This window comes from Cnephaeus nilssonii (genome assembly GCF_951640355.1).
Source record: "Cnephaeus nilssonii genome assembly, chromosome: 21".
Taxonomy (NCBI): Eukaryota; Metazoa; Chordata; class Mammalia; order Chiroptera; family Vespertilionidae; genus Cnephaeus; species Cnephaeus nilssonii.
This window is the reverse complement of record NC_137092.1, coordinates 24,583,427-24,606,496: the sequence shown is the minus strand read 5'-3', so window position 1 is coordinate 24,606,496 and position 23,070 is coordinate 24,583,427. Positions and strand designations below refer to the sequence as shown.

Here is a 23,070-nt window from a genome sequence, read left to right as displayed (position 1 = left end):
CAGGGGGCCACAGACAGGCCCGCGAAAGGCTCTTGGTCAGCAAGAGAAGTAACCACGCAGCAGAGAGCTGCTGCCCCGAGGACCTTGTAGAGAGGACCTGTGCTGTCCCAGCAGGAACCTGAGTGGACGGCGGGCCAGAGACCAGGGCCGCTTCCCCCGCCCCTCAAGGCCGTGGCCTTCTATAAAGCCTCACCCGCTGGCACCATTTCATGGGGCGGCACCTTGGGAAGGTCTGGCTTCTTGTTTTGTGTTTTGCCTCTGCAGCAGTCTGCAGAATGGGTGCTCCGATTGAGAAGTTAGGTGAGGCTCTAGGAAATAAAGCAACGTGCAGGGGTTGTGGGCTGGAATCCATACCCGGTATGTGTACATTCTCATATAGGCTCTAATGCCCAAAGTGCCAACGAATGGTGACACCAAATCAATTCCTGGGCCCCGAATGCAGGCGTTCTGGGTGGGCTCCTGTGGGCTCCCTGGCTGCTGCCAGGCTTTCCATGGCGAGTCTGGCCTGCATCCTCCACCGGAGGAGGCTGAAGAGGGATCCCCCCTGTGTCCTCCACTCGTACTCCATCAGGGATCACCAATCCTGTGGTGGGGACATCACATAAATACAGCTGAAACTGCCGGCCTTTCTGGGGAGAATTTCAGTCCTTTAGCTTAGGACTCACACATGTGTGTGCACCCATGTACACGGGCATGGACATGTGACCTGGCTTCCTAACGCAAGTAACCAGGAGAGAGATGGGAAAACCAGGCTCATTTCCAGTCTGATTCCTGCCCAGGGGTCCCCGGCAGAGCCCCAGTGCCTCTGCACATGAAACCGCAGCCCCAAACAGTGCCTGGGCAGCCGGGGCCAGCTCTGCTTCTTAGCGTCTGTCAGCTCCAGAGAGGCAGGGTGGAGCAGGGAGGCGGTGGCAGGGCCTGGAGGCGCCCAGGGGGGGTGGCCACAGGGGCTGGACTCCTGGGCACTGGCCAGAAGCAGCCCTACCTCCCCTCTGCATGCCCCAAAGCCCGGGTGCTGAGGCAGTGTGTCACCATGTTTTCAGCCGCTCTGCTAACTTGTGTCTCCGAGAAGCGAAAGACAAACCCCCAGAGGTCTGCATGTTTGATTCACACCTAACACAGCCGCGTCGTGCTGCCGGGGGAAATATTCCAGCCGCCGCTGTGGCGTCTTCAGCCTCGCAGCTGCTTTGCTTGTCCTGATGTCCGGGCCTCGGGGAAAAGCGTGAGTGATGCAACACCGCCCTCCTCGCGCAGGGTGACTCAGGCGCCGGCGCTCCGGGAAGACAGAAACCTGGCCCAGGAGAGGGCACCCAGCAAGCAGTGGCAGCCCCCTTGTCATCACACCCAGAGGTCCGGTGCTTTTCTCCTGGCAGACATATGCAGATTGCATTCTAAAATGCTGGAGAGCCTCATTAAAATCTCATGACTCCCTCATGAAACATGCAAAGGAGCCTATGCTCTGTATTTCAAAGAGAGAAACTGAGTCCTGAATGGCTGGCTGGGTGGCCCAGGATTAATCAGAAAGGCCCAGAAATCCATATTCATTCTCACTGCCTCTCTCCGTCTGTCTATTCTTTTTGACCAAATGACCCATTTTATAGTGCTGATTTATTATGAGACCACTAAGTAGAGACATGTATTCTGATGAAAAACAAGAAAAAAATCCAATTCAAAATATGAATGTGTTAGGGGCTGATCAAATCAAACAGCATTTTCCCCCCCACTTTTTGATTCCTCTTGGGAGTCCATTAATGATGAGCTTCCCTGGTACATTTAAATATCGGCCTGGGGATCTTGGCTTGCCAAGGGAAGTAGGGAAGGCAGGGGGCGATGCAACTTTAAGCTAGGGGGAAGTACCCCGATGTCCATGAGCACTGAGCGCGGTTGGAGTGAACCATGATTTCTGAAACGATGGTGTTTATAGAATTGGTTCATAGAAATGCAACTCCCATGCAGCTTTGGGGCTCTACCCATTTTATGAAAGCGAGCCCCGTCTTTAGAGGTGTGAACCCAGAAGTATAGAACTCCAGAGGGGCTTTCTGGAGGCCTGGTGGACTAAGCTCAGGGGATGGAGGGGTCTGTCTTGACAAGAAGGAACAAGAGAACCCTGCCAAACGACCTCAGGGCTCAGCTACCCCGGAGGCTGGGACAACTTCAGTCCTAGGGTATCACCGGTGATTGGCAGGTAAAGGGTTGTAGGTGGAGTCCTGCCCATTTAGGACGCCATCTGGTCCTAAATCCAGACGGAGTTCACTGTCTTCCCTCTGTATCACGGCCAGGATGTGGGAGCGGGGACCACTTCCATGCTGAAAATTTGTCTAAATTCCAACCCCCCTAGGAGCCAGCGTGTGCGCCTGAGAACATAACAGACCTGCTTTCAAATTAGAGCTCAGCCATTTCCTACTTTGGAGAGCCTGGACACGATCTATAATCTCTCTAAGCCTTCGAGCCAGCAATTGAAACGGAGAGAGTAATTAACTGCCTTGCAAGGAAGGAGGCAATAAGTCTTAGAGATGATGTCTGTGAAGGATTTGTGTCTAATAGGCACTCGGAATTAGTCGCTATTATTTTTATTGGAAAAGAGGCTGAAATCTCATCAAGGGGAAAGAGAAAGGCTGTACCAGCCAAACTGGGTAGGGTGAGGGACAGCTCAATAAAGAGTGGATGGAGAGTCAGGGCCACCTTCCCCCTCCCTGCCCTGCCTTAAGCGCAGGTCTGCATATTCATCAGCACCGGGACCAGTGCCAGCAATTGCCCATGTCTGCCCAGCACAGCTTGGAACTTGGCATCAGAAGCGGCGGGGCGCCCATGAGGGTGCACCCACCTGGGACTTGGAGTCAGGGGCTGGTGATGCAAAGAAACGGGGTGGTGGAGAACCCACTTTGAGGTTAGTGGTGGTGGCAGCATCCGGTTCCAGGGCACCAGAGCCAGCGCGATGGATGTCCGGGGAGTTCCAGCGTTGGCGCGGGGTAGGCAGAGGCGGCTAGCCGCAGCCCTGGCACCTGCTGGCTTCTCAGAGTGGTTTTGCGGAGGGATTTTTGGCTGCCGCGTCTCCCTTTGTTCTTGTCTGGGTTGAGACTTCCTGAAAATGTTGTGGGCCACCCAAAATTCCCTTCACTGATTTTTTTTTTTCTCTTTACTAGTAAGTCAGAAATAGTCCTTTTCTGCCTTCAGCAACAGGAAGTTGACTAGGACACCTTTCCAACCACCTTGCTCAAAGTAGTTGCCCTTTGACCCCCTGCTTCCTTTACTGTGTTACTCACTCCTGGTGATTGTTTTACACGATGATCCTTGTTCATTATCTGTCTGCCTCCCGAATGTGGAGAGTAACAGCTGCTTTTCAGGTTCTTATGATTTTTGTTCTATCCCTTCGGCCTTCACACTCCCGGAGGACCCTTCCTCCAGGGTCAGGCTGACCATCTACCAGACTGGAATTTGATTTGGGGTCCCCTGGGTCCCAGACCCAGGACCTCGTCTTCCAGGTGGCTCTCTACTTCCCAGCACTGTACACCCCACATTTTGTTACATAAGCAGCCCCAAGGAAGCCGCTCAGAGCCTGGGAAGGCAAGCTTCTCTGAAACCATGGAGTCATGGACCCCCCTCTCCCCTCTCACTGTCTGTCCCCAGCCCCTGGGGTCAGCGGGATGGTCACCGCTTCCAGGAAGAGCTGCTGCCCCAGGGAGCTCCAGGCCCTGGAGGCTACAGGAACATCAGGGCTGGCATCTCACCCGGATGCGGCGCGGGGCAGGGCGGCCAGCCAAAATTCCACATTCCTCGATGACTGCTTTTCTCTGGAATCTGCGTGCTGCTTTTTCCACGGCCCCGGCTCCTCTGGGGCGGAGGCCTGAGGGCCACGTGAGCCGAGGTTTCTGTGCGCCGGCTGCGTAAGCAGATGATGGTGCAACGGAGCCCGGGGCTGCGAGTCCAGACGTTGGCTGCTCTATTTTAAGGTTCTCCATTCTGTTTCCCAGCAGTTGTCACTCGGTCAGAGGAAAGGGAAAGAGGGGGTGGGAGAAAATGAGGCCCAAGCCACAGGCGCTCATCACTCCCAGCTGGGTGGAAATTCCCACCCTTCAAGGAGGCGAAGCACCGCCCCCTACCCCCACCCCAGCCTCAAACTGAGTGACTCAGAATTCTTCACTGGTCTTGGGGAGGACAAAATCTTGCTCATTTTCATAACAAAAATGAGGATAGCACTGCATTGTTTGTATAAGTCTTAGACTTCTCAGAGCATACTCACATACTTTCCCCCCATTTGTTGGGCAAGACAGACTTATTACTCCTTGTTTGCAAGTGAGAAAATGGAGGCACAGAGAGGTTGGTAATTGCCTGTGGTCACACAGCTGGTTAGTCATAAACCAGCCACAGAGGCTAGATCTCCTGATTTAATTATGTTCTGCCATTCCGTAAACAGCCATTTGTTGACTCTCCCCCATTTCGCGGTAGCTTTTCTGTGCTCATGGGCATCTGTCTTATGGGGAATGAGCATCTGTCTTACAGAGAATGAAGCATGGTGGTGGGTGTATGGTGGCTCCTATGACTTCCTGTTCCTGTGGCTTATTGTTCATCAAGTTCAGCCTCACAGGAGAGGACATCCATTCATGCAGATAACCAGTTACTGAGGGCCTACTGTGTGCAGCCACCAATGCGTTCGCAGGTTCACAGTGTATGGAAGAGAGAGTTGCTAAACACAAAATTACAATATAAGGTGCTGTGTTGTTGGGAAGGGGTAATTCACTTTGTCAGGGGCAATGAGGAAGCTATCACAAATGAGGTGATCCCGCCTCCCCCTCTCCCTCCCCCCAACTTTTAATTGTGAACATTTTCAAGCATAAAAGAGTTAAAAGATGACTACAACTACCACCTTGATTCAGCCATTTGTCAGCACTTACCATGTTATCTCTCTCTTTCTCAATATACAGATAGGTAGATATAGATGCATAGGTATATACACATTGATGTAGGCATATAGCTAAATCATTTGAAAGTAAGTGAGGGATTCATGACATTCACTCCTAAACATTTCAGCATGCATCTTCAAAGAATAAAGACATTCAAAGAGGTGAATTTTGAATTGGGTTTTGTCAGATAAATAGGAGTTCATCAGACAAAAGAGGAATGTCATTCCCTCTAATGGCAGTGACAATGCATGCAAAAGCAGATGGGTGAACAACATAGAGTATTGGGGGTAAAGGTTGTTGCATGTGACCAGAGCTGAAGGGGTCGGGGAGCCGGTAGAAGAGGAGGTTGGAGTAACTGGTGAGAATAGGCTGGGGGGAGGGGGGATGGAATGTCTGGTGCGGAGTGTCAGTGTGACCCCGGGAGGAGGTGGAGAGACTGAAGGCTTTAAGAGGGTGATGCCATGGTCTGGCTTATCTTGGTCTGGCACCAGAGTGTGATAGAAAAGAAGCAGGTGATGGAGAAGATGGGCTAGGATGCAAGAGGGTGAGGACATGGTTGTGAGGATGGAGGGGGAAGAGTCCAGAGAGCAGATTAGAGTAGAGAGGACTTGGAGGCTATCTGGAAATAGGAGGCATGGAAGTGAGGGGTCATGAATGGTGAACGAGATTTCTTCTACAAGCAACTGAATAGATGCTTGACTGCCATTAATGAATGCCATTCATCTAGTAAAGCGTGGTGGTGTGTACAAGATACCGAATTCGTTTTGGACAAGTATGAAGACACCTAATGGTGGGAAGATGGGTCTTGAACACTAGCAGGGGCCAGAGTGACAGGTTTAGAGGTCATCACCACACAGACAGTAGCTGAAGCAATAGCACTCACTCTGGTAGAGGCTCTAGGACGAGAAGATGGGCGACAGGCGGGTCAAGGCCACAGCCCTGGGCAGCACCTACACGGAATGGACAGACAAAAGCTAAGAGCAGCTGCGGAGGTGGGAGATGAGCCTGAGGGTGGTGGCCCCGCCTGGCAGGTTGGGAGTGAGCATTAAATGAGCTCCTGTGTGTGAAACTCCAACGGACAGGCTGAAGCTGGTAGGTGCTGGGTAAGTGAAAGTACCGTTCTTAGAGTGGAGGGGCATTTCTCCATGAAGAATGCGGGCCCCAAGGTCAAAAGCTGCTAAGAGTGGCCGGGCTGGTCACGCTGGAAGCTGGCAGTCCTTTTCCTGTACTCTCTGCACCCCTCCCAGGAAGTGAAGCCCTGATGGAACTGTGAGAGGAGGTAGAGCTTCATCTCTGGAGTCCTCCAGGAGCGGAGATGTGAGCATTGTGGAACCCAGGGCAGGAAAGAGGTTTCTGCAGCTCTGAGCGAGTGGCTAACTGCACGGACGCTGCCGTCAGATGCCCAGTATCAGATCATGGCTCTACCTCTGTCCCTTCCTCCACTGACCTCTCCAGGCCTCAGTTTCCCCATGTGTAAAGCAGCAATAGGAAGAGTACCTTCTCCAGAGGTTAGGGAGAGGTTTACATGGATGAGGACTGTAATGCCATCCCTGCAGCACAGAAAACGCCCGCTCAGTGTAACACTGCTCTCAGTGCAGCCAGGGACCGGGAGTCTGGGGATTGGGAACCAGCAGGTTCCCAGTGATCTCACTTGGAGCAGCGCAGCCAGCGGGCGGGTTGGGAGGGGGTGCTCACCCGGCCAGTCACACAGCTCCCCGCGTGTCTCCTCCTCTCAGAGTGCGGGGCCCAGTAGGAAGAGCTCCTTTCTTTCTCTGCAACACATCCCCCCCCTCCCCCACCCCCCCGCTGGCTCTCCCCTTTGTCCCCAGGGGCCTGTTTCTAGGACAGATGCTGGGTCAGGGGCTGAAGGTCTGGAAGCCTGTGGGAGGACCACCTGTTCCAACGCTCCCCTGCCGCCTCCCTCCCACCCAGCCCTCCAGCCCAGCCTCCAGCTGCTCACACACCAAACCACGTTTCTCCCTCTGCTCAGAGAGGCACGTTTCCGCACAACTTGTCTGGGGGGCTCACACCTAGTGTCGGTGCTGGCGAGCCTCCCGTTTTCCCACAGAACCCATTTTCCTCGGAGCCCTGCCTCGGCCCTCCCCACCCCTACACCCCCACCCCCTACTCTCCCTGTTGATGGGGGCTCACAGATGGTGACTCAAAGGAGGGGGAGAGGGCTGCATGGAGGGCAGGTCCCTAACCTCCAGGAGCTGCAAAGGCCTCCTGCAGCTCCGACCTGCTGTCTCTGCACGTGTGTGTGTGTGTGTGTGTGTGTGTGTGTGTGTGATGGTCACATGCTGGGGCTGGTGCTTCTGTGGCCCTCAGGTCTCACCCCTGGCCTGTGGAATCACCTAGAAACCCCTACGAGGGCAGTGTGGAGAAAGGCCTGGTGAGGCAGCCTCGGTCCAGTGTGAGAGCCACTCAGAGGCCAGAGGACGGGGCATTGAGCAGCCCTGGGTCTGGACCTGCTGGACAGACCTGGTTCCAGCCCTGGCACCTCGGGTTTCTGGGAGTGGCGCTGTGGGGGACTGCTTACCCCAGGCTGTCCGGCTCCCCGTCTGTACACGTGGCGTCTGCAGGCAGCTGGGTGTAGGATCACCATGGACCCTGCAAAAGGCAGTTTCCGGTCCTCCGAGGCGGGGTCTACAACAGGGCCACGTGCGAGCCGGCTGCAGCCAGCTGAAGTCTGTTTCCACCACCAAACACAGAAAGGGATCTGGCCCACAGCTTCTCCCGAGCACAGGCCTCTCTGCAATCACCGAGACAGCGGGAGAGGCACCAGGGACTTTATTTTTCTTTTCTTTTTTTTTGTTTAGCATTTTGTATCTATCCTAAATGTATTCACATTCACATAATTTTCAATTTCAATTTTACCCTTGTATAGAGTTGGGATTACAGTATTAAAGCTTGTTTGTAATATATATTATATTTTATCGATTTTTAAAAATCTTTATTGTTGAAAGTATTTCATAGGTCCTCCCCCCCCCAATTAACCTCTTCCAGCCCACTCCCATCCCTGCCCCTCCCCCAGGCTCTCACCACCCCATTGTCTGTGTCCACGGGTTATGCATCTATGCATACAAGTTCATTGCTTGATCTCTTCCCACCCACACTTCTCTGCCTCCCCTCTGAGGTTCAACAATCTGTTCATGCTTCTATGTCTCTACCAGGGACTCTCTTCACTGAAGACCTTCTGGGAGGGAGGTGGGGGTGGCACAGGGTCCCTGGGAGTTTGGTGTCCTGTGTCCAACTGGAGCCGGGCACTGGACCCACTGACATCTGCCGGCCCCTCCCTGACTTTGTGCCAGTCTGCTGCTGTGGGGACTCTGCGAGCCGCAGCGGGGTCGGGGGAGGTGGGGGGGTGTTCAGGAGGTGCATAATAAGTTCCACTGAGTCATCCAGCCTGTCTTCAGCCTATTTCCAGAAAGTCACCTGGTTGAAGTTCAGCCAGGAGAGTCCCAAGGCTCCTGGAGGGCGAAGTTGACCATGACTCTCCCAAGACTCAACCCTGTGGAGTGGATGCATCCTTCATTCCTCACTCAGCCACGAGGCTCCGAGGTCCCGGTTCCAGGCCTGCCTGAGGCCACTTTAGACCTGCCCGCGTGAGCGCCCACATCTCAAAGGCAGCTTTCCAGGGCCTGGAGCCAGGGCACTCTGACGCGCTGAGGGTTCCCAAGACATGAGGGTGGGTGGGCTGGGACATAAACTGCCGCTTGCGCTCGCATGGCGTGGCTCAGTGGTTGGGCATCCACCTATGAACCAGGAGGTCACAGTTGGATCCCTGGTTGGGGCACATGCCTGGGTTGCACTTGATCCCCAGTAGGGGGCGGGGGGGGACGGGGGGCTGCAGGAGGCAGCCAATCAATGATTCTCTCTCATCATTGATGTTCCTATCTTTCTCCCCTTCCCTTCCTCTCTGAAATCAATAATAAAAAAATATTTAAAAAAAATAAACTGCTGCTTTGAGGTTTCCCTCTGTGAGGGTCTTTCAGTTCCACACACACACACACACACACACACACGCAGTTTGAGAGTAAAATGATGCTTCCTCTCCGCCTGTTCTAGATCCCTGTACCCCTTGCCACACCCACTGGGCTGTTCGCAGAGTCTCCCCGAGAGCAACGTGCCTTCTCCTTGCTCTGCAGCACTGCCTATCAGCGCTGGTGGTGGGTGCCCTGTTGGAGAATGTGGTAGCCAGAGAGAGTTGGTGAGAATCCCCCACACACACACACTCGGGGTGGCCTCCTTGGGCTCCCCAGGCTTGTTTCCTGCGAGGAGAGGCACCCCGAGGGCAGCGCCACCCGCCTTTTTAGCTCTGGCCTAAGCAATGCTCACTCCTCTGCTGGGAGGAACAGAAAACTCCAACTGTCAGCATCGCTTTTCAGTCATTTGCACACCCCAGGCCCCGCCTGTTGCCCTCTCACCTTTCCTTCTCAGCGGCTTCCCGGGGCCTCCCTCGACCCATTACATGAGAAACATTCAGACTTTGATCCACTTTGTTTCTAAGTCTTAGTGAGCGGAAGAGAGAGGCTCCCAGAAAAATGACAGTCATGACGAGTGAGGAAGGGGGTGGGGAGCGGAGGGAAGGGGGGAGGAGGAGGAGGAAGAATGCCCAGGTAATTCTCCCATGTTGGAACGGCAGGATTAGGGGCTCATTTATCGTCTCTGATTTTAGGGGACCCGTTGGTATGACAGCAGAGTGTTTGCAGGTGAGAGCTGAGGCAGCAGGGGCCCGGCTGGGGAGAGGCCCAGGACAGGCACGCTGGGGGGACCCTGGGCACTGGCATCAGGGAGAACTCAGGCAGACAAGCCCACGTGGGTGCGGCAGAACACAAAACACCAGGCACAGAGCCAGCACGGGGCACCAAGAAAGCATAAACACCAGAGGCTCCGGCTGCCAGCACGCAGGCTCCAGGAGGGTGAGGAGGAGAAAGGTCCCCGGGCCCCGCACATCCCAAAGGCTCTGGGAGCTGAGGCTGGGCCTCCTTTAGCAGCTCCCTGGGCTGCTTCCAGGTGGGTGTAGGTCGTCTGCGGGCGAAGAGGGATGGGGAAGAGACTGGGAATGCGTGGCAGGCTGAGCAGCTTTAACCGAGATTAAAGCCCAGATGTTAACCGGGGGAATTTGAAGACCAAGGGGCTCTCCGCAGCCATGTTCCGGAACTGTATCCACAAGGGACTGCAGAGGCCGGAAAGCCCAGGGCCAGGGATGACACACAGCTAAGGGCAAACCGAATGTGGAAAAGGTGACTGACGGGCGGGGAATGGGGTGAGCAGAGAAGGGGGGGAGGGTAGAGAGACAATACAGCCAGGAGAATTTCAGAGGACAGACGGATGAACTGTCAATAGTCCCCCAAGCTATGCTTTATTCCTCTCCTGGGCAGCACATTCTGAGTTTTAGAAGATTCCACACAGCGAGCTGGCAGGGTGTACGCTTAGGAACACAAGCTCTGGGGTTGAACTTTCTGAGCTCACAACCCAGCTAGACCACCGACTCTCTGTGTGACCACAGGCAAGTTACTTAACCACTCTGTGCCCCAGCTTACTCCCGTGCAGAAGGAGGACAAGAAGGGGCCCATCCTGTGGGGTCATCATGAGAATGGAAAGCTAATTCCAGGGAAATCAAAACAGAGCCTGGCACATAGTAAGTGTTCAGCAAAGGCTAGTTAATATGATTTGTGTTGACACAGAAGCCAGCCAGCCAGCCGGCATTTACAGCAAATACACTGACCTGGGCCTGGTGCTAGAGGCTGAAGAGGGGATGAGAAAGCACGTTTGAGCTTGGCCTCAAAAATAAGCAGAAAAGTCAAGGACAGTCTTGGGGTTCTAGGATCAGACTAGAGGTTGCCTGAGAAAGGGGGTATCATGAAGGAGGTTTCTAGAGTGATGAACATGTTATGTAGATGACCGGGGATTGGTTCCATGGGCATATACATTTGCCAAAAATGATTAAACTGAACGCTTGAGATCTTCATGTTTTGTTATATGTAAGTTATATGTCAATCTATATATATAAAAGTCTAAGTGACCTTTATGACTAGTCAACTGCTTGACGGGTTGACTGGTCGCTATGATGTGCACTGACCACCAGGGGGCAGATGCTCAATGCAGGAGGAGCTGCCCCCTGGTCAGTGTGCTCTCATAGCCAACCTCTCATGGCTGGCCAACCTCCCGTGGCCTCCCCCTGGCTGGCCAGCCCCTATTGGCCCCAATTGGGACTGGGCAAGATGGCCCTGATCGGCCTCGATAGCCAGCTAGGCCAAGGGACCCCATCCGTGCATGAATTTGTGCACTGGGCCTCTAGTATATAAATAAAATTAGTTTATTGGAAAATGTCTTTTAAAATGAGTTGTACAGGGAGTGGAGGGGCCTCGGGGGGGGGGGGGGTTGTAGTCCCAGGCAGCATGGACCTGTGGTGACCTGCTCACTGCCGTGTTTGGCTGGGTTTTAGGGTATGAAGGGAAGGACCCGAGATCAGGTGGTTAGAGCCTGATATGCCATACAGAGACTTCCTAACATGTTCCTAGCACCCATGGGACTGGGGCTACCGCTGGCTGGGACTGCCCTGCCTTGGAGGCTAGGGGTCCATTGGCCGGTTGAGTAGAGAGAAGCAGGTCTCCCACACTCCCACCCCATGAGGACTCTGCCGGGAGGGGAGGGAGGAGGGAGGAAAGAGGAGAAAAACCAGAGAGGAATCATCCAAGTGAGCTGCACCCAGTGCCCTAGAGGAGAATCAGGGGAAAAGAGTCATTTCCTACACCCAGGCTGAACTCCGTCAACTTCCCTCACCCGGGAGGGGAGGGCACCCATGGTTTTGTCACAACCAGCTGGGCAAGGGCCCCCGGGACTATTTCTCTCCCTCCTCATCCAGCCACTTTTATGGTTCTAAACCTCGCAAGCCTGGGCACCTCTGCCTGTGTGTCAGGAATTCCTAAATCTTTCTGCACCTGTCCTGTACCCCCAAACTACGGCTCTTCCTAGCTGCTTCTCCCTCCCGAAGCATGCTCCCTCCTGTGTGTCCAGTATGTTCCATGGCTCTCAAACCCTCTCACTTCCCAAGCCACCCGCCCCTTTATTTAACACCATAACCCTATCTGCTCCCTCCCTTCCCTGAACATCTGTTGCAAGGCCAGGCAAGGGTTTCTTTTCATCCCCAGTGTCTACCCGCCCCCACAACGTTAGTTTCCTCAGCTCAGTTATAAGGTCAGTGAAGGCAGGAAACAGCCTTAAAGGCTGCTGTTTCTCCCACCACCGACTTGGGAACATAGTCAATTCGTAATAAATACTTATTGGTAGGTTGATGGTTGAAAATAGGAGATCTAGACCAATGTAGATTGTCTGTGCCAAATCAGAAGTCCAGGAAGTATTTTCATCTCCTCCAACTGTCTTCAACAAAGGTCCCATCTAGACCTCTGCCTTGGTGGAAAGGGTGGAGCAGGGGGGTCCGAGGGGCTGAAGGAGATGGAAGGCAACGTGGCTGGGTCGCAGTGAGATGTTTCATCCGGACCCCAGAAGGCCCAGCTGCAGAGCTGTGTCCCCACACCCTCCATCGGAGAAAACGCAGCTGCGCTGAGAGTGCTGGGCAATGAGGTCAGGTTCCGTCACAGCCAGTGCGATTCATAGGTGAGCTCATCCTTCTGGATTTACAGCAACTGTCGAGTCATTACCGAAATTGCAGTTATGAACCGACCTACCTGCTGGGAAGAGAATTTGGGATAAATTATGAACTTCAAGAAGTTTCTGCCAGGAAACCGAAGAGGTAACCATGGCCACCGGAGGGCTCTTCATCTTGAGCAGGGAGCTCCGTGCTCACCGATTGGATGTGCAGGCCTGCGCCCCGTGCAACCTTCCCTTTGTCTCTTTTGCTTTCTTTGTCGAATGGGAGACAGACCTAGCTCAGGAATCTGGAGATTCACGGGGCCCAGGGTTCAGCTGTTTTCAGTTCCAGAACAATTAACTGAGGGCGGCTTGGGCACAGCCGTTGGGTTGTCTGCAGAATGGGAAATAGAAAGCTCCTCTGGCTCAGTGGCAGGGAAGCAGAAAAGAAGAGGTTTGTGGAGGACCTCTGCAATAATCCCGATGATTGTTATCATGTGGCCATGTCCCGGCTCATTCCTACATGGTGCCGCTGAGGGCCAGACTGGGGTTTCATCCATCCGTACACTCGTTTTTGTCCCTTGAAGAACTGCTGTCCCAGACACACCCACACGCCCACCTGGCAGCTGCCCTGGGGCTTGAGCAGCCTCAGGTGAAACAACAACCCTCACCCCAGCTGAGAGTTCTCGGGACCAGAGATGGGCCGGGTGGGCGGCGTCCCACGTGGATGAAGGCCGTGCTGAGAAACAGATGCTCACAAAGACATCCTTCCATTGTCTGGTTGCACACCACTGCCCCTCCCAACCCTCGCCCATCTCCTGCCCCACACGGATCCAGCCCTGGATGTGTGAGAAAGTTACGTAAGAGCCTAAGTTGGTGAGACGGGGGTCAGGGTGGATGCTGGGAGCTGAGGTGGTGCTGCCCACGTGTGAGATGCTGCTGTACCTGCCCCCTGAGCTCCACTAACCAACCCGCTAACCAACCGGGAGGCTGGGGAAGCGCTGACTCTGGCTCCTCAGAGGGCATTGTGTTTTGACGAACTAGGTCAGGTGCTGCAGGCCCTGGTCAACGAGGGGATCAGCCTGGACAAGTGAAGCCACACACTGTTCTGAGTTGGGCCTCTTGCTCTAGCAGTGCCTCCAGGACACCTCCCAGGCCTTCTCCTCCTCACCCCTCAGTGCTTTTCCCCTCTCCTTCCCCCACCAGCTTTTCTGGGTCTTCTCACTGAGCTCTCTCAGGTGGGGAACCGTTTCTCCTCTTGTTTCTCTTTTTTTCCTGACCCTTTACTTCCAGGCCTTGCTGAGGAATAGAACTCTTAGATGCCCCCTTATGAAATAAAAACCTCACTTCCCAAAGACACAAAACTCAGTACTTATTTTTCCTTACTGTCCAGCAAGCCCTGTGTTAAGTAAAACCGAGCACTAACATTTAGTGAGTGCTGACCATGTGCTGAGCACTGATCTTGTTACAGAAGAAATGATGCTTATAGAAGACGGGAGAAAAACCCAGCAACGCCCAGAGAAATGGAGTTACGCTGTTTATTACGCCAGCGGGCCCAGAGAGAGATGTCTCCCAAATTTATGAGCAAAAACATGGAGGAAGCTTTCCCTATTTATATCTTTCCACCCCCTTTGTCTCCCAAATAAGGGTTTTTCCGGACCTTACATTAGATGACTAGCCTACAAGGTCAGACAGCCAAGTTTATCTTCCCTATTATTCAAGCAGCTAGAGAGCAAAGTTAATTTACAGAGTAAGGGGCCGTCTAAAAATAATAAGAGTTGACTCACAGAATAAGGGATCATCTAATAGCAGAGAATTTCAAACAGTAGTTTTACAAAAATAGGGGTTAGCCTTCTCAGTCTTAGAGCCTTACATGTTATTGCAGGTGCTGTGGCATGCCGCCCAAATCCCCTCTTTGGGACCTTGGCCCTCATCCCCAGTGCAGTCTCTTTAGGCGTTCCCCTCGACAGAGAGAGAGAGTTGCCTTGTTTAATATAAGGCCATCTCTTGGGGCAACGGCTTCCAATGAAAGGCCGAGATGGGGGTATCTGAACCCTTGCTTCAGTGGGGGACAGCTTCAAGGGACTGTTCCACCAGTAGCATTCACCTCCTCCCTCTGCCCACCCAGCCTCCCTCACTCCTCTGAGTTCTGAGAACTCTGCCCAGCAAGTCTCTGCCTCAGAGGAACTGAATTTCCTGTTTCCTGGGAAACGAAAACTAAGAATTGGCTTATTTACACCTCACACCCACCTTATGAAATACACATCTCATGTTCTCATCTTAGAGAGGAGGAGAACGAGGCCGGGAAAGGTGAAGAGGCTTGCCCAAGGAAGGTCTTCCCGCAGTAAATGGTGGAGCCATGATTTGCAGCCAGGATCTGGCTCTAAACGCCACACTGGCAACCCCGCAAGCAACCTCTTCATGGCGACCCCAGAGGGAGCTGGGGGCAAGGGGGGAGGCTGTATGGCCTTGATGGGAAGGTGAGGAGAGAGGCAGGGGAAGCATTTATCACCTGTATCTCAGAGACCAGGACACTGAATCAGCAGCTCTTATACCCAGGATCACTCATCAGTGACAGAAGTGCTGAGATTCCTTTCTTTCTTTCTTTTTTTTTTGAGGAGGAAGCAGTGGGAAACACAGTAAATTCATTACTGTGTAACTCGGAGCAAGTTATTTAACCTGTCTTAGTAAGGTGCTCCCTCAGTCCTCACCTCCCTCCCTATGTCCGCTATTCCCAACTCCAGCATCTCAGGCAAGTCTCTTTAACTTTCTGACTCAGTTTCTCCGCTTATCAAAAGGAGGTGATGATGAGATGATAGAGGGCTTCCTTAGTCGGGTGGCCATCCGGCTAGGGGCACAGTCAATGGCAGTTACCAGTATAATCACGATGCTCTCTTGCCCGGGGTTGCATTTCAGGGCCCAACAGGCTCAGGCTGTGATCCACTCCGTGTGTGCCTCCCAGACCCTTCACCCCATTACGAGAATCCTCTACCTCTGCGTTGGTTCCAGCTTTTACCAGAGACCAGCGGGTTTTTTCCCTGTAACTGGGTGTGCGCATCTCATCTTCCTGTGACTTCTCTGCCCGGAGGAAGGCCGTCCCGTGTGACCCCCCCGCCCCCCCCCCGCACCCCCGTGTGAAGGTTGCACGCGGGTGGCGGGGTGCAGTCCTGCGCCGGCGCCCAGGGGGTTCGGCTCCCGGCCCCCGCCTCTGCCTGGGCAGCGCTCAGTCCCGCTCTCGGATTGGTCGGCGGCGAACAGTCCGCCCCGCCCCCTCCCCTCCGAGAGAATAAAAGCCGCCAGATCGCGGGCTCCGCGCGTGCAGCCTGAAAAACCCAACCCGATCCGGCGCGTTATCAGCCGCAGCGGACCCTCTGCCTCTCGCGCTGCCGTGCCCACTGGAGCCCGCCACCCATCTCCCCGCGACGTGCTGCCCTGCACCCGCAGCCATGTGCCGGACCCTGTCCGCCTTCCCCACCACCTGCCTGGAGAGGTAAGAGGGGCTTGTCCCGCCGCCCGGAGCAAGTGGGGCGCCGGCTTGGGGACCAGGGTGGGCGGGATGAGAGGATGCTGACGAGGGATGGGAGAGGCAGAGGTCACCTGGGTGCCACTGGCTCAGCTGCTCCCCTTAGGATCTTAGAGAAGCACCGAGCCAAGGGAAGAGAGGCGGGGACACAGGGACCGCTGCTTACTGTCATTCTCGAGCCTCTGACAAATGGCAGTCCTTCTCAGGTGACCCGCTGAAGACCACGCTGGCATCTCCAGGCCGAACCGGCCCCCTAAATTTTCTTAAGCACTTGGTTCTTATTGGCTAGCCCACACCTAGGGGCGTGGCCTCCTCGGGCCCTGGGAAGGCAGGGAGGTGGTTTTGGAGTCCGCAGGTGAGGGATGGGCCCACTTCCCAGGCGGCTACTCAGCTGCCCCCAATCCTTGCTGGAGCTGGTGGCCGGGGAAGGACAAGGTAAAGATGAGGAATTAGTTTCCACACAGTTCCAGAAATATTCAGCACAAGCCCGGAGGTCGAGAGCAGAGTGACTTAAGTGTCTGAAGTGCTGTAAACTCAGTGTTAAGACCTACGGAGGCCCGGCTCAAACATTCCTTTCATGGTTTGGGGGTTCATGATACTAAGGAGAGAAGCCAAGTTCCCAGGAACCCTTGAGGCTGGAATTCAGGGGGCGCCAGACTGAGCTCTTCTGAGACCCCCATAAACCTCTCTGCCCTGGCTGAGCCCACGGGGAATCCTTATATGCTCCTGCTTTGTCTTCCAGGGCCAAAGAGTTCAAGACCCGGCTGGGGATCTTTCTTCACAAATCAGACCTCAGCTCCGATGCTGGCAATGCTGGCAAGTCCGAGGGGAACACCAAACACAGCAAAGAGCGGTGAGTCCTGCTGACCAGCCCAGGGCCCCTAGAGGAGACCGAGCCAGATTGAGGAAAGGAGTCATGGGAAGGAGAACCCAAGGAGAAACTAGGACATGCTGGGGGGGACCTTGGTGACCCCTCCCCGGGCTTCTTGCTGGTCCGCTATGGCTGCTTGGCTCATGGGTGACTGGGAGGATGGCTCCAGGGTTCTAAGTCTGCCTACAGATGAGCGTACCCAGGACCCGAATGTCCAGTTCTCATACTCTCCCACCTGGAGATGTCACTGCACATGCCACCAGGGCTCGGACAGGGTCCAAGACTCTTGAAGTTTTCAATCAATGGATCTACTTCCACGAGTATGCGCCTTACCTAAAAGCCCTTTCGTATTGAACATCAACTGTGCCAGGCTCTGGGGTTCTGGGCGACACACCCTTTATTCACGAGGCCCTTATTTCCTTGGTACAAAACAATATCCCGAGAGTCAGGGGAAAAGCAAGAATCTTGGACAGCAAAGAGAGCGTCTTAGAAGATATTTACTGAGGACCAAACGGGGCCTGGCTTTGGTTCCTGGTTACAGACTTGCCTTCTAGAAAATACTTCTGTTCCCCCTCCCCGCAACCAAGGGTTGAAGGAGTCAGCTCCAATAATCACTGAGCAAGTCTTCGTGTGAATTAGGCAACTCCCATCAGAGTACTGGCTAGGGTTTGTGCTATGCATGAATTGGTTGGCCTTTTCCTTTAAATTAAAATTTTGGCCTTTTTTTCTTTTGAGCAGAAACTTCTCAGAAGATGTGCTGGGATGGAGAGAGTCATTTGACTCGCTGCTGAGCAGTAAAAGTGAGTAGGACCCTGTGGTGTCTGTCTGTGGATGGCACGTGTGTGCTCCTGCGCTTGGGGGCCAGCCTGAGAGATGCTGAAAGGGTGGGCAAGATAACAGCCGTAGTAATAATAATAATGATCCCCTAGTGTGCCAGCCTCTATTCAGAATACAAAGGCAGGTCCTTGTTCGAGAAAATTGCATCCTAAAAATAGAGCCGTTGACGGCAATGGCTGTCTTTGCTTCTTTTATTCCCTGCTGTCCCCTCAGTCTGACCAGTCTCTTCCTCTCTCCCTCCAACCCAGATGGGGTGGCTGCCTTCCGTGCTTTCCTGAAGACGGAGTTCAGCGAGGAGAACCTGGAGTTCTGGCTGGCCTGCGAGGAGTTCAAGAAGATCCGGTCAGCTACCAAGCTGGCCTCCCGGGCGCACAGGATCTTTGAGGAGTTCATCTGCAGCGAAGCCCCCAAAGAGGTCAGAGCCCAGATGTGTCCCAAGATCCTCCAGACCCTGCCTGTTCCTTCCCCACTGAGAATTGGGGGGCTTCGTGCCACCCTGGGGTGCCATTACCCTCAGACTCACTGATAGGATTGAAGGGGTTGGCAGGTGTCTTGGCATCTGTCCACACCCACTCTTGCAGACTAAGCCATTTTTAGAAGCCCAAAACACACCACTGGGGAGCCAGGTCATTGTAGGGACCTTGTGTAACCTGCCTCGCTCCCCTGGCTGGCCTGCCTCGCTCCCCTGGCTGGCCTGCCTCAGATGGGCAGCTCTGTGGTCAGTGAACTTGCAACCTTCTCTCAGGCCTCCACCGCCTGGCGCGCCTGCATTTGCTAAAGAACATGGGGCCACCTAGTGGAGAGATGAGAGTAATGCTTTGCTTTTAGTGGCATACTTTCTATTTTATTTTCTGAACACTTTTATCTAGTCCACATTATTCTGTAAAGATTTATTGAGCATCAGTTCCATGCCAGGTCCTGTTATAGTCGTTGGGAAGAGAGCAGTGAACAAACAGAGCCTCTATCCTAGTGGGAGAAGGTGCCAGCAACCAATCCAACAAATAAACATTTGCCAGGGGGTGCTCTAGTCCTCTGATAAACATAAAGCAGGTAGGGGAGGGAGCACAGGGGGACGGAAGTGAGGTCTTTCCGTTTTACAGAGGGAAGCGAGAGGTGGGGATCAGATAAGGTGACACATGAACAGAGGCATGAGAGTTATGGGAGGACAGAACCCCTAACAGGAAAAGGAAAGGGCAAAGGCCAGAGAGTGTTGTCATCACAAACCAGCACCTTGGCCTGTGTGGAGTGGGGAGAGTGGGGGAGAGAATAGGAGATGAGGTCACACAGGTGGCAGGTGGCCAGGGGTGGGTCCAGGTAGCTGCATGGGCCCAGCATGCACTCTGGTTTTCCTCTGAGTGACATGGCAAGATGAGAGTTGCCACCAGACTCTCATCTTCGGGGGTGGGGGGAGCGGGGGGGGGGGGGGAGGCGGGAGGAGAGAAGAGGGAAGAGGAGGGAGGAAGGAGGGAATGACCCGCTAGCAGGCTCTGGCACTAACCTAGGAGTGGTTGTTAGAGAGGAAGGGGTGAAAAGGGGTTGCATTTGTGGACAGTCTTAACACATGCTTGAGGATTCTGAGAGATTGGAGGGCAGACACTGGATCAGAGGTGGGGACAGGCCCAGAGTTGAAAGCCACTTAGTAATGGACTCTGGAGACCCCGGGTTCCTGGTTCAGAATCCAGGGCTCCTTCCACTGCCCCAGCTGCCAGTCCTTCCTCCCTCTGCCTGCTGGACCCTTCACCGTGCCCCGCAACCCCCACTCACCCGTGCGCTTGCCCTCCTTCCCACAGGTGAACATAGACCACGAGACCAGGGAGCTGACCAGGACCAACCTGCAGGCTGCCACGGCCGCGTGCTTCGATGTGGCTCAGGGGAAGACACGCACCCTGATGGAGAAGGACTCCTACCCACGCTTCCTGAAGTCACCCGCTTACCAGGACCTGGCTGCCCAAGCCTCGGCCACCAACGCCTCTCCGTCCAGCTGCAGCTCAGCAGAGCCCTCACACACCTGAGCCTCCTGGCAGTGAGGAGCCAGCCGGGAAGAGAGGTTGAGTCACCCAGCCTTGAGGCAGCTGCCCCTGTGTGGGAGGCAGGTTCTGCAAAGCAAACAAGAGGACAGGGAAGGAAAAAGCTGTAATGTTTTTTTTTGTTTGTTTTTGGAAGCAACAGCCTCTCCTCCAGATACTGTGGGACCGAACTTCATGCATGAGAGGGTCGTCCCCAGTCCCAGGACTTGTGGATAAGGGCGGAAGGTCACGGCTGTGTGGTGCTCTCTGGGGAAAAGAATGGTGGTGCAGGAGGTATCACTGGCTCTTGTCATTCTCACCGGGGCAGGAACTAGTCCAGGGTGGTTTGGGAAATGTAAATAAAGGGCAACTCAAAAATGGGAGGGAAGACAGCCAGGTCAGCGGTTTTGCCTGTCGCACAGCTGACCGAGCACAGCCCGTGAGCCTCATTCCCAGGCTGTCCTGGGCACAGGAGGGAGCCCTGGATGCGGACCCTTCCCGTTCCATCCGCCGCACCTGCCTCGCCGCCCAGGGGCCCTTTAGCTTTTACTTCTTAACACTCCTGTGTCCAGCCTCACAGTCTTTTCAAGGCCGGGGGACCAGCGTGATGCTGGCCCCAAGGGAGATTTTTATACCTCAAACACTGGCCTTTGAGTCCACTTCCACGTCAGCAGAGAGCCCCGAAGAGAAGCTCATGGGAAATGAACCTTGGTGCTCTCGGTGACCTTGTAGGTGGTCCCTGACCTTGTGTTTGCAGCAGGGTCCACACGTGAGCAGGGCCTCTTGCTGGGAGACGCCCTCGAGGTGCACTTACTTGCAATGTTGAGGGACCACGATGACCCTTGGACAGATCCCAGAAGCTGGGAGTGGAGTTAGAGGGAGAGGCTGCTTGGAAGGGCAGGCCTGGGAAAATCAGAACCTGCCTGTCACCTCAGGGCATCGCTGAACAAACCTGCTGAGGTGGGGCCTGCGCAAGAGCCCAGGCTGGGGAGGTGACGGACCAGGTGGCCCCCTGGGCCCGGGAAATCAGCCCTGTTCTCGCTGCACTGTGAGCTCCTCCAGGAGACAATTATTTAAGTTATAACGTCTGGCTGGTTCTGTGACGACTGCCAGAGCATGTTATTTTTGTTACTGTCTATGGGTGTGATTGCTATTGTTATTTATTATTGTGACTGTAGTTTGCCTCGACCCCCGAGCATCTCAGCAGGACCTGGCAGCCTGTGTCCCTCCCGCACCAGGCTCTACCTCGGGACGAGCTGGGAACCTCTCTGCGCCTGTCAGGAATTCCTCATTATTGAAATATTTATTTATTGTTGACAACTGGAGCTGGTTTCCGAGATACAGATGATGTACTCCATCCCTGTGTTTCCTGTTACAGCATGTTATATTCTTGTAAAATAAAAATAAAACCCCCACATGAGATCCTGTCTCCATGGGCTGTGTGTGTGGTCAGGGGACGTGGGGAGAGAGAGTCCTGTGGAGGAACTGGCCTCCGCAGGTCCCACAGGACAGAGGGGTGAGCTTCCCTGTCACAGGTGATGAAAGACCCACGTTTGGCTGGGAACTGGTGGGATGGAAGAGAGGGCGACAGGGACTAAGGGTGGACCCCATCCATCATGGTGGACCCAACTGGTGTCGGGCTGTTCTGTCATGTTGGTTGGTCTCGGCTCAGCCTGCTGTCATTTCAGAGCCCATAGAACTTTGTCCTCGGAATAGAGACAGCACAGCCATGACCAGCTCTGCCTGTACCAGCACAAGGGGCTGCTCCCCTTGGCCAAGTAGCTAGACATCATCGGGTGGTAGCCATTTTCACTTTTGCCCATTTTCCGCTTGCATGAGTATTTCATAACTTCATATGCATTCCAAGTCCTATTCTGGAGTCATTTCATCGAAGTCTCTGAGATGAGCTAGGGGAAGCCCCTGTGTATGTGAGACTGCTCCACTCCGTGGGCTGAGGGAATAATGGGTGAGTGGGGCTTGAGAACTTTGGGGGAAGGTTTGCAAGGATCCAAAATCTGTTCTCCTTTCTCACCCTATTATATACAGATCTGGACCTAATGTTGACTTGTATTTCTCCCCTGCTATTAGTCTGAATAAAGTGACCAGATTTCAGGTACATTGGGTAGAAAACCCCAGGAATCACACACTAAGCCCAGATCTAAGAGGCGATTGATTCTGTGGGTGACGCCTGAGGGATTCTGAGTTTAAGAGCCTGGGAAAGGAAGATGGGAACAAACATTGTGGGGGGGGGCCCTGGTCTCATTTAGTCCTTACAGCAGCTCTGTGAGGTTAAGTAGGATTACCCATAATATAGATGAGGAAATGAATCTCCCAGAGGGAGTAAACGTGCCCAGGGCAGCTGGCCTAAGTGAGAGTAGAATTTGCGATAATATGGGTGGACCTTGAGGGCATTGTGCAAAGTGAAATAAATCAGACAGAGAAAGATAAATACTGCATGACCTCACATATATGTGGAATCTAATTTTAAAAGCCCACCAAACTCGTAGAAAAAGAGGTCAAATTTGTGGTTACCAGAAGCGGGGGGTGGTGGGGGGGGAGAGAATTGGAGGAAGGTGGTCAAAGGTCAAAAGGTACAAACTTCTACTTATGAGGTAATTACTAGGAATGTCATGTACATAGTACACAGTACAACGTGGTGATGTAGCGCTAACACTGCTGTGTGATATATAAGAAAACTGATAAGTTTATAGATCATAAGAGTTCTCATCACAGGAGAAAATTTTTCTTCTCTTTTTAATGTATCTCTATGAAATGATGGTTATTTGCTAAACCTATTGTGATGATCATTTCATAATATATGTAAATCAAGCCATTATGCTGTATACCTTAAACATATACAGTGATGTATTTCAATTATTTCTCAATAAAATTTGAAAAATGAGAAAAATTGAAGCTCTTAGGAAAAGAGAAAAAAGTGTTCGGGACATATTAAGTGCTGATCTCAACATAATTCACTGCCTCTGAACCTTTTAAATTGGTCCAGCTATTCGAATTTCTTTATAAAGAAAAAATATTGAAATGTAAATAACTAAAAATGGCCCTAAGAGTAAGGCATGGAATGCAGTTAGGCCTAGATAATGGCCTTTGAGTCTCCTTGACTTCCAATTCCCATTTCAACCCTTCTTACTTTGTTTCACTATTCTCTGTAGCATTTTCACCATAGAGCAGATTGTATATAGTTTACTTATTTTGTTCATTGTCTGCCTTCTCCAACAAGAATGAGGGCAGGCATCTTTCTCTATGTTGTTCAGTGAGATAGCCCAAATCCCTAGAACAAGGCAAGCTACTTAATCACTTTGTGCCTCATGGTCCTCA

General features: G+C 53.4%; 1 protein-coding gene across 1 annotated transcript; it reads left to right on the top strand.

Moving 5' to 3' along the window:
• The first annotated feature begins 15,806 nt into the window (after window positions 1–15,806).
• On the top strand, window positions 15,807–21,151 carry RGS16 (regulator of G protein signaling 16). Its single transcript, XM_079760676.1, has 5 exons — window positions 15,807–15,987; window positions 16,763–16,873; window positions 17,630–17,691; window positions 17,977–18,143; window positions 19,519–21,151. The coding sequence occupies exons 1-5, from the start codon at window positions 15,944–15,946 to the stop codon at window positions 19,738–19,740; spliced, it is 606 nt and encodes a 201-aa protein (XP_079616802.1). The 5' UTR covers window positions 15,807–15,943; the 3' UTR covers window positions 19,741–21,151.
• The last annotated feature ends 1,919 nt before the right edge of the window (window positions 21,152–23,070 follow it).

Bases quoted from the DNA above. Each gene is read 5' to 3' on its own strand.
- RGS16 (XM_079760676.1), top strand. From the start codon at position 15,944: ATGTGCCGGACCCTGTCCGCCTTCCCCACCACCTGCCTGGAGAG. The intron at 15,988-16,762 runs GTAAGAGGGGCT...TTTGTCTTCCAG, and splicing joins CCCACCACCTGCCTGGAGAG to GGCCAAAGAGTTCAAGACCC. The intron at 18,144-19,518 runs GTCAGAGCCCAG...TCCTTCCCACAG, and splicing joins GCAGCGAAGCCCCCAAAGAG to GTGAACATAGACCACGAGAC.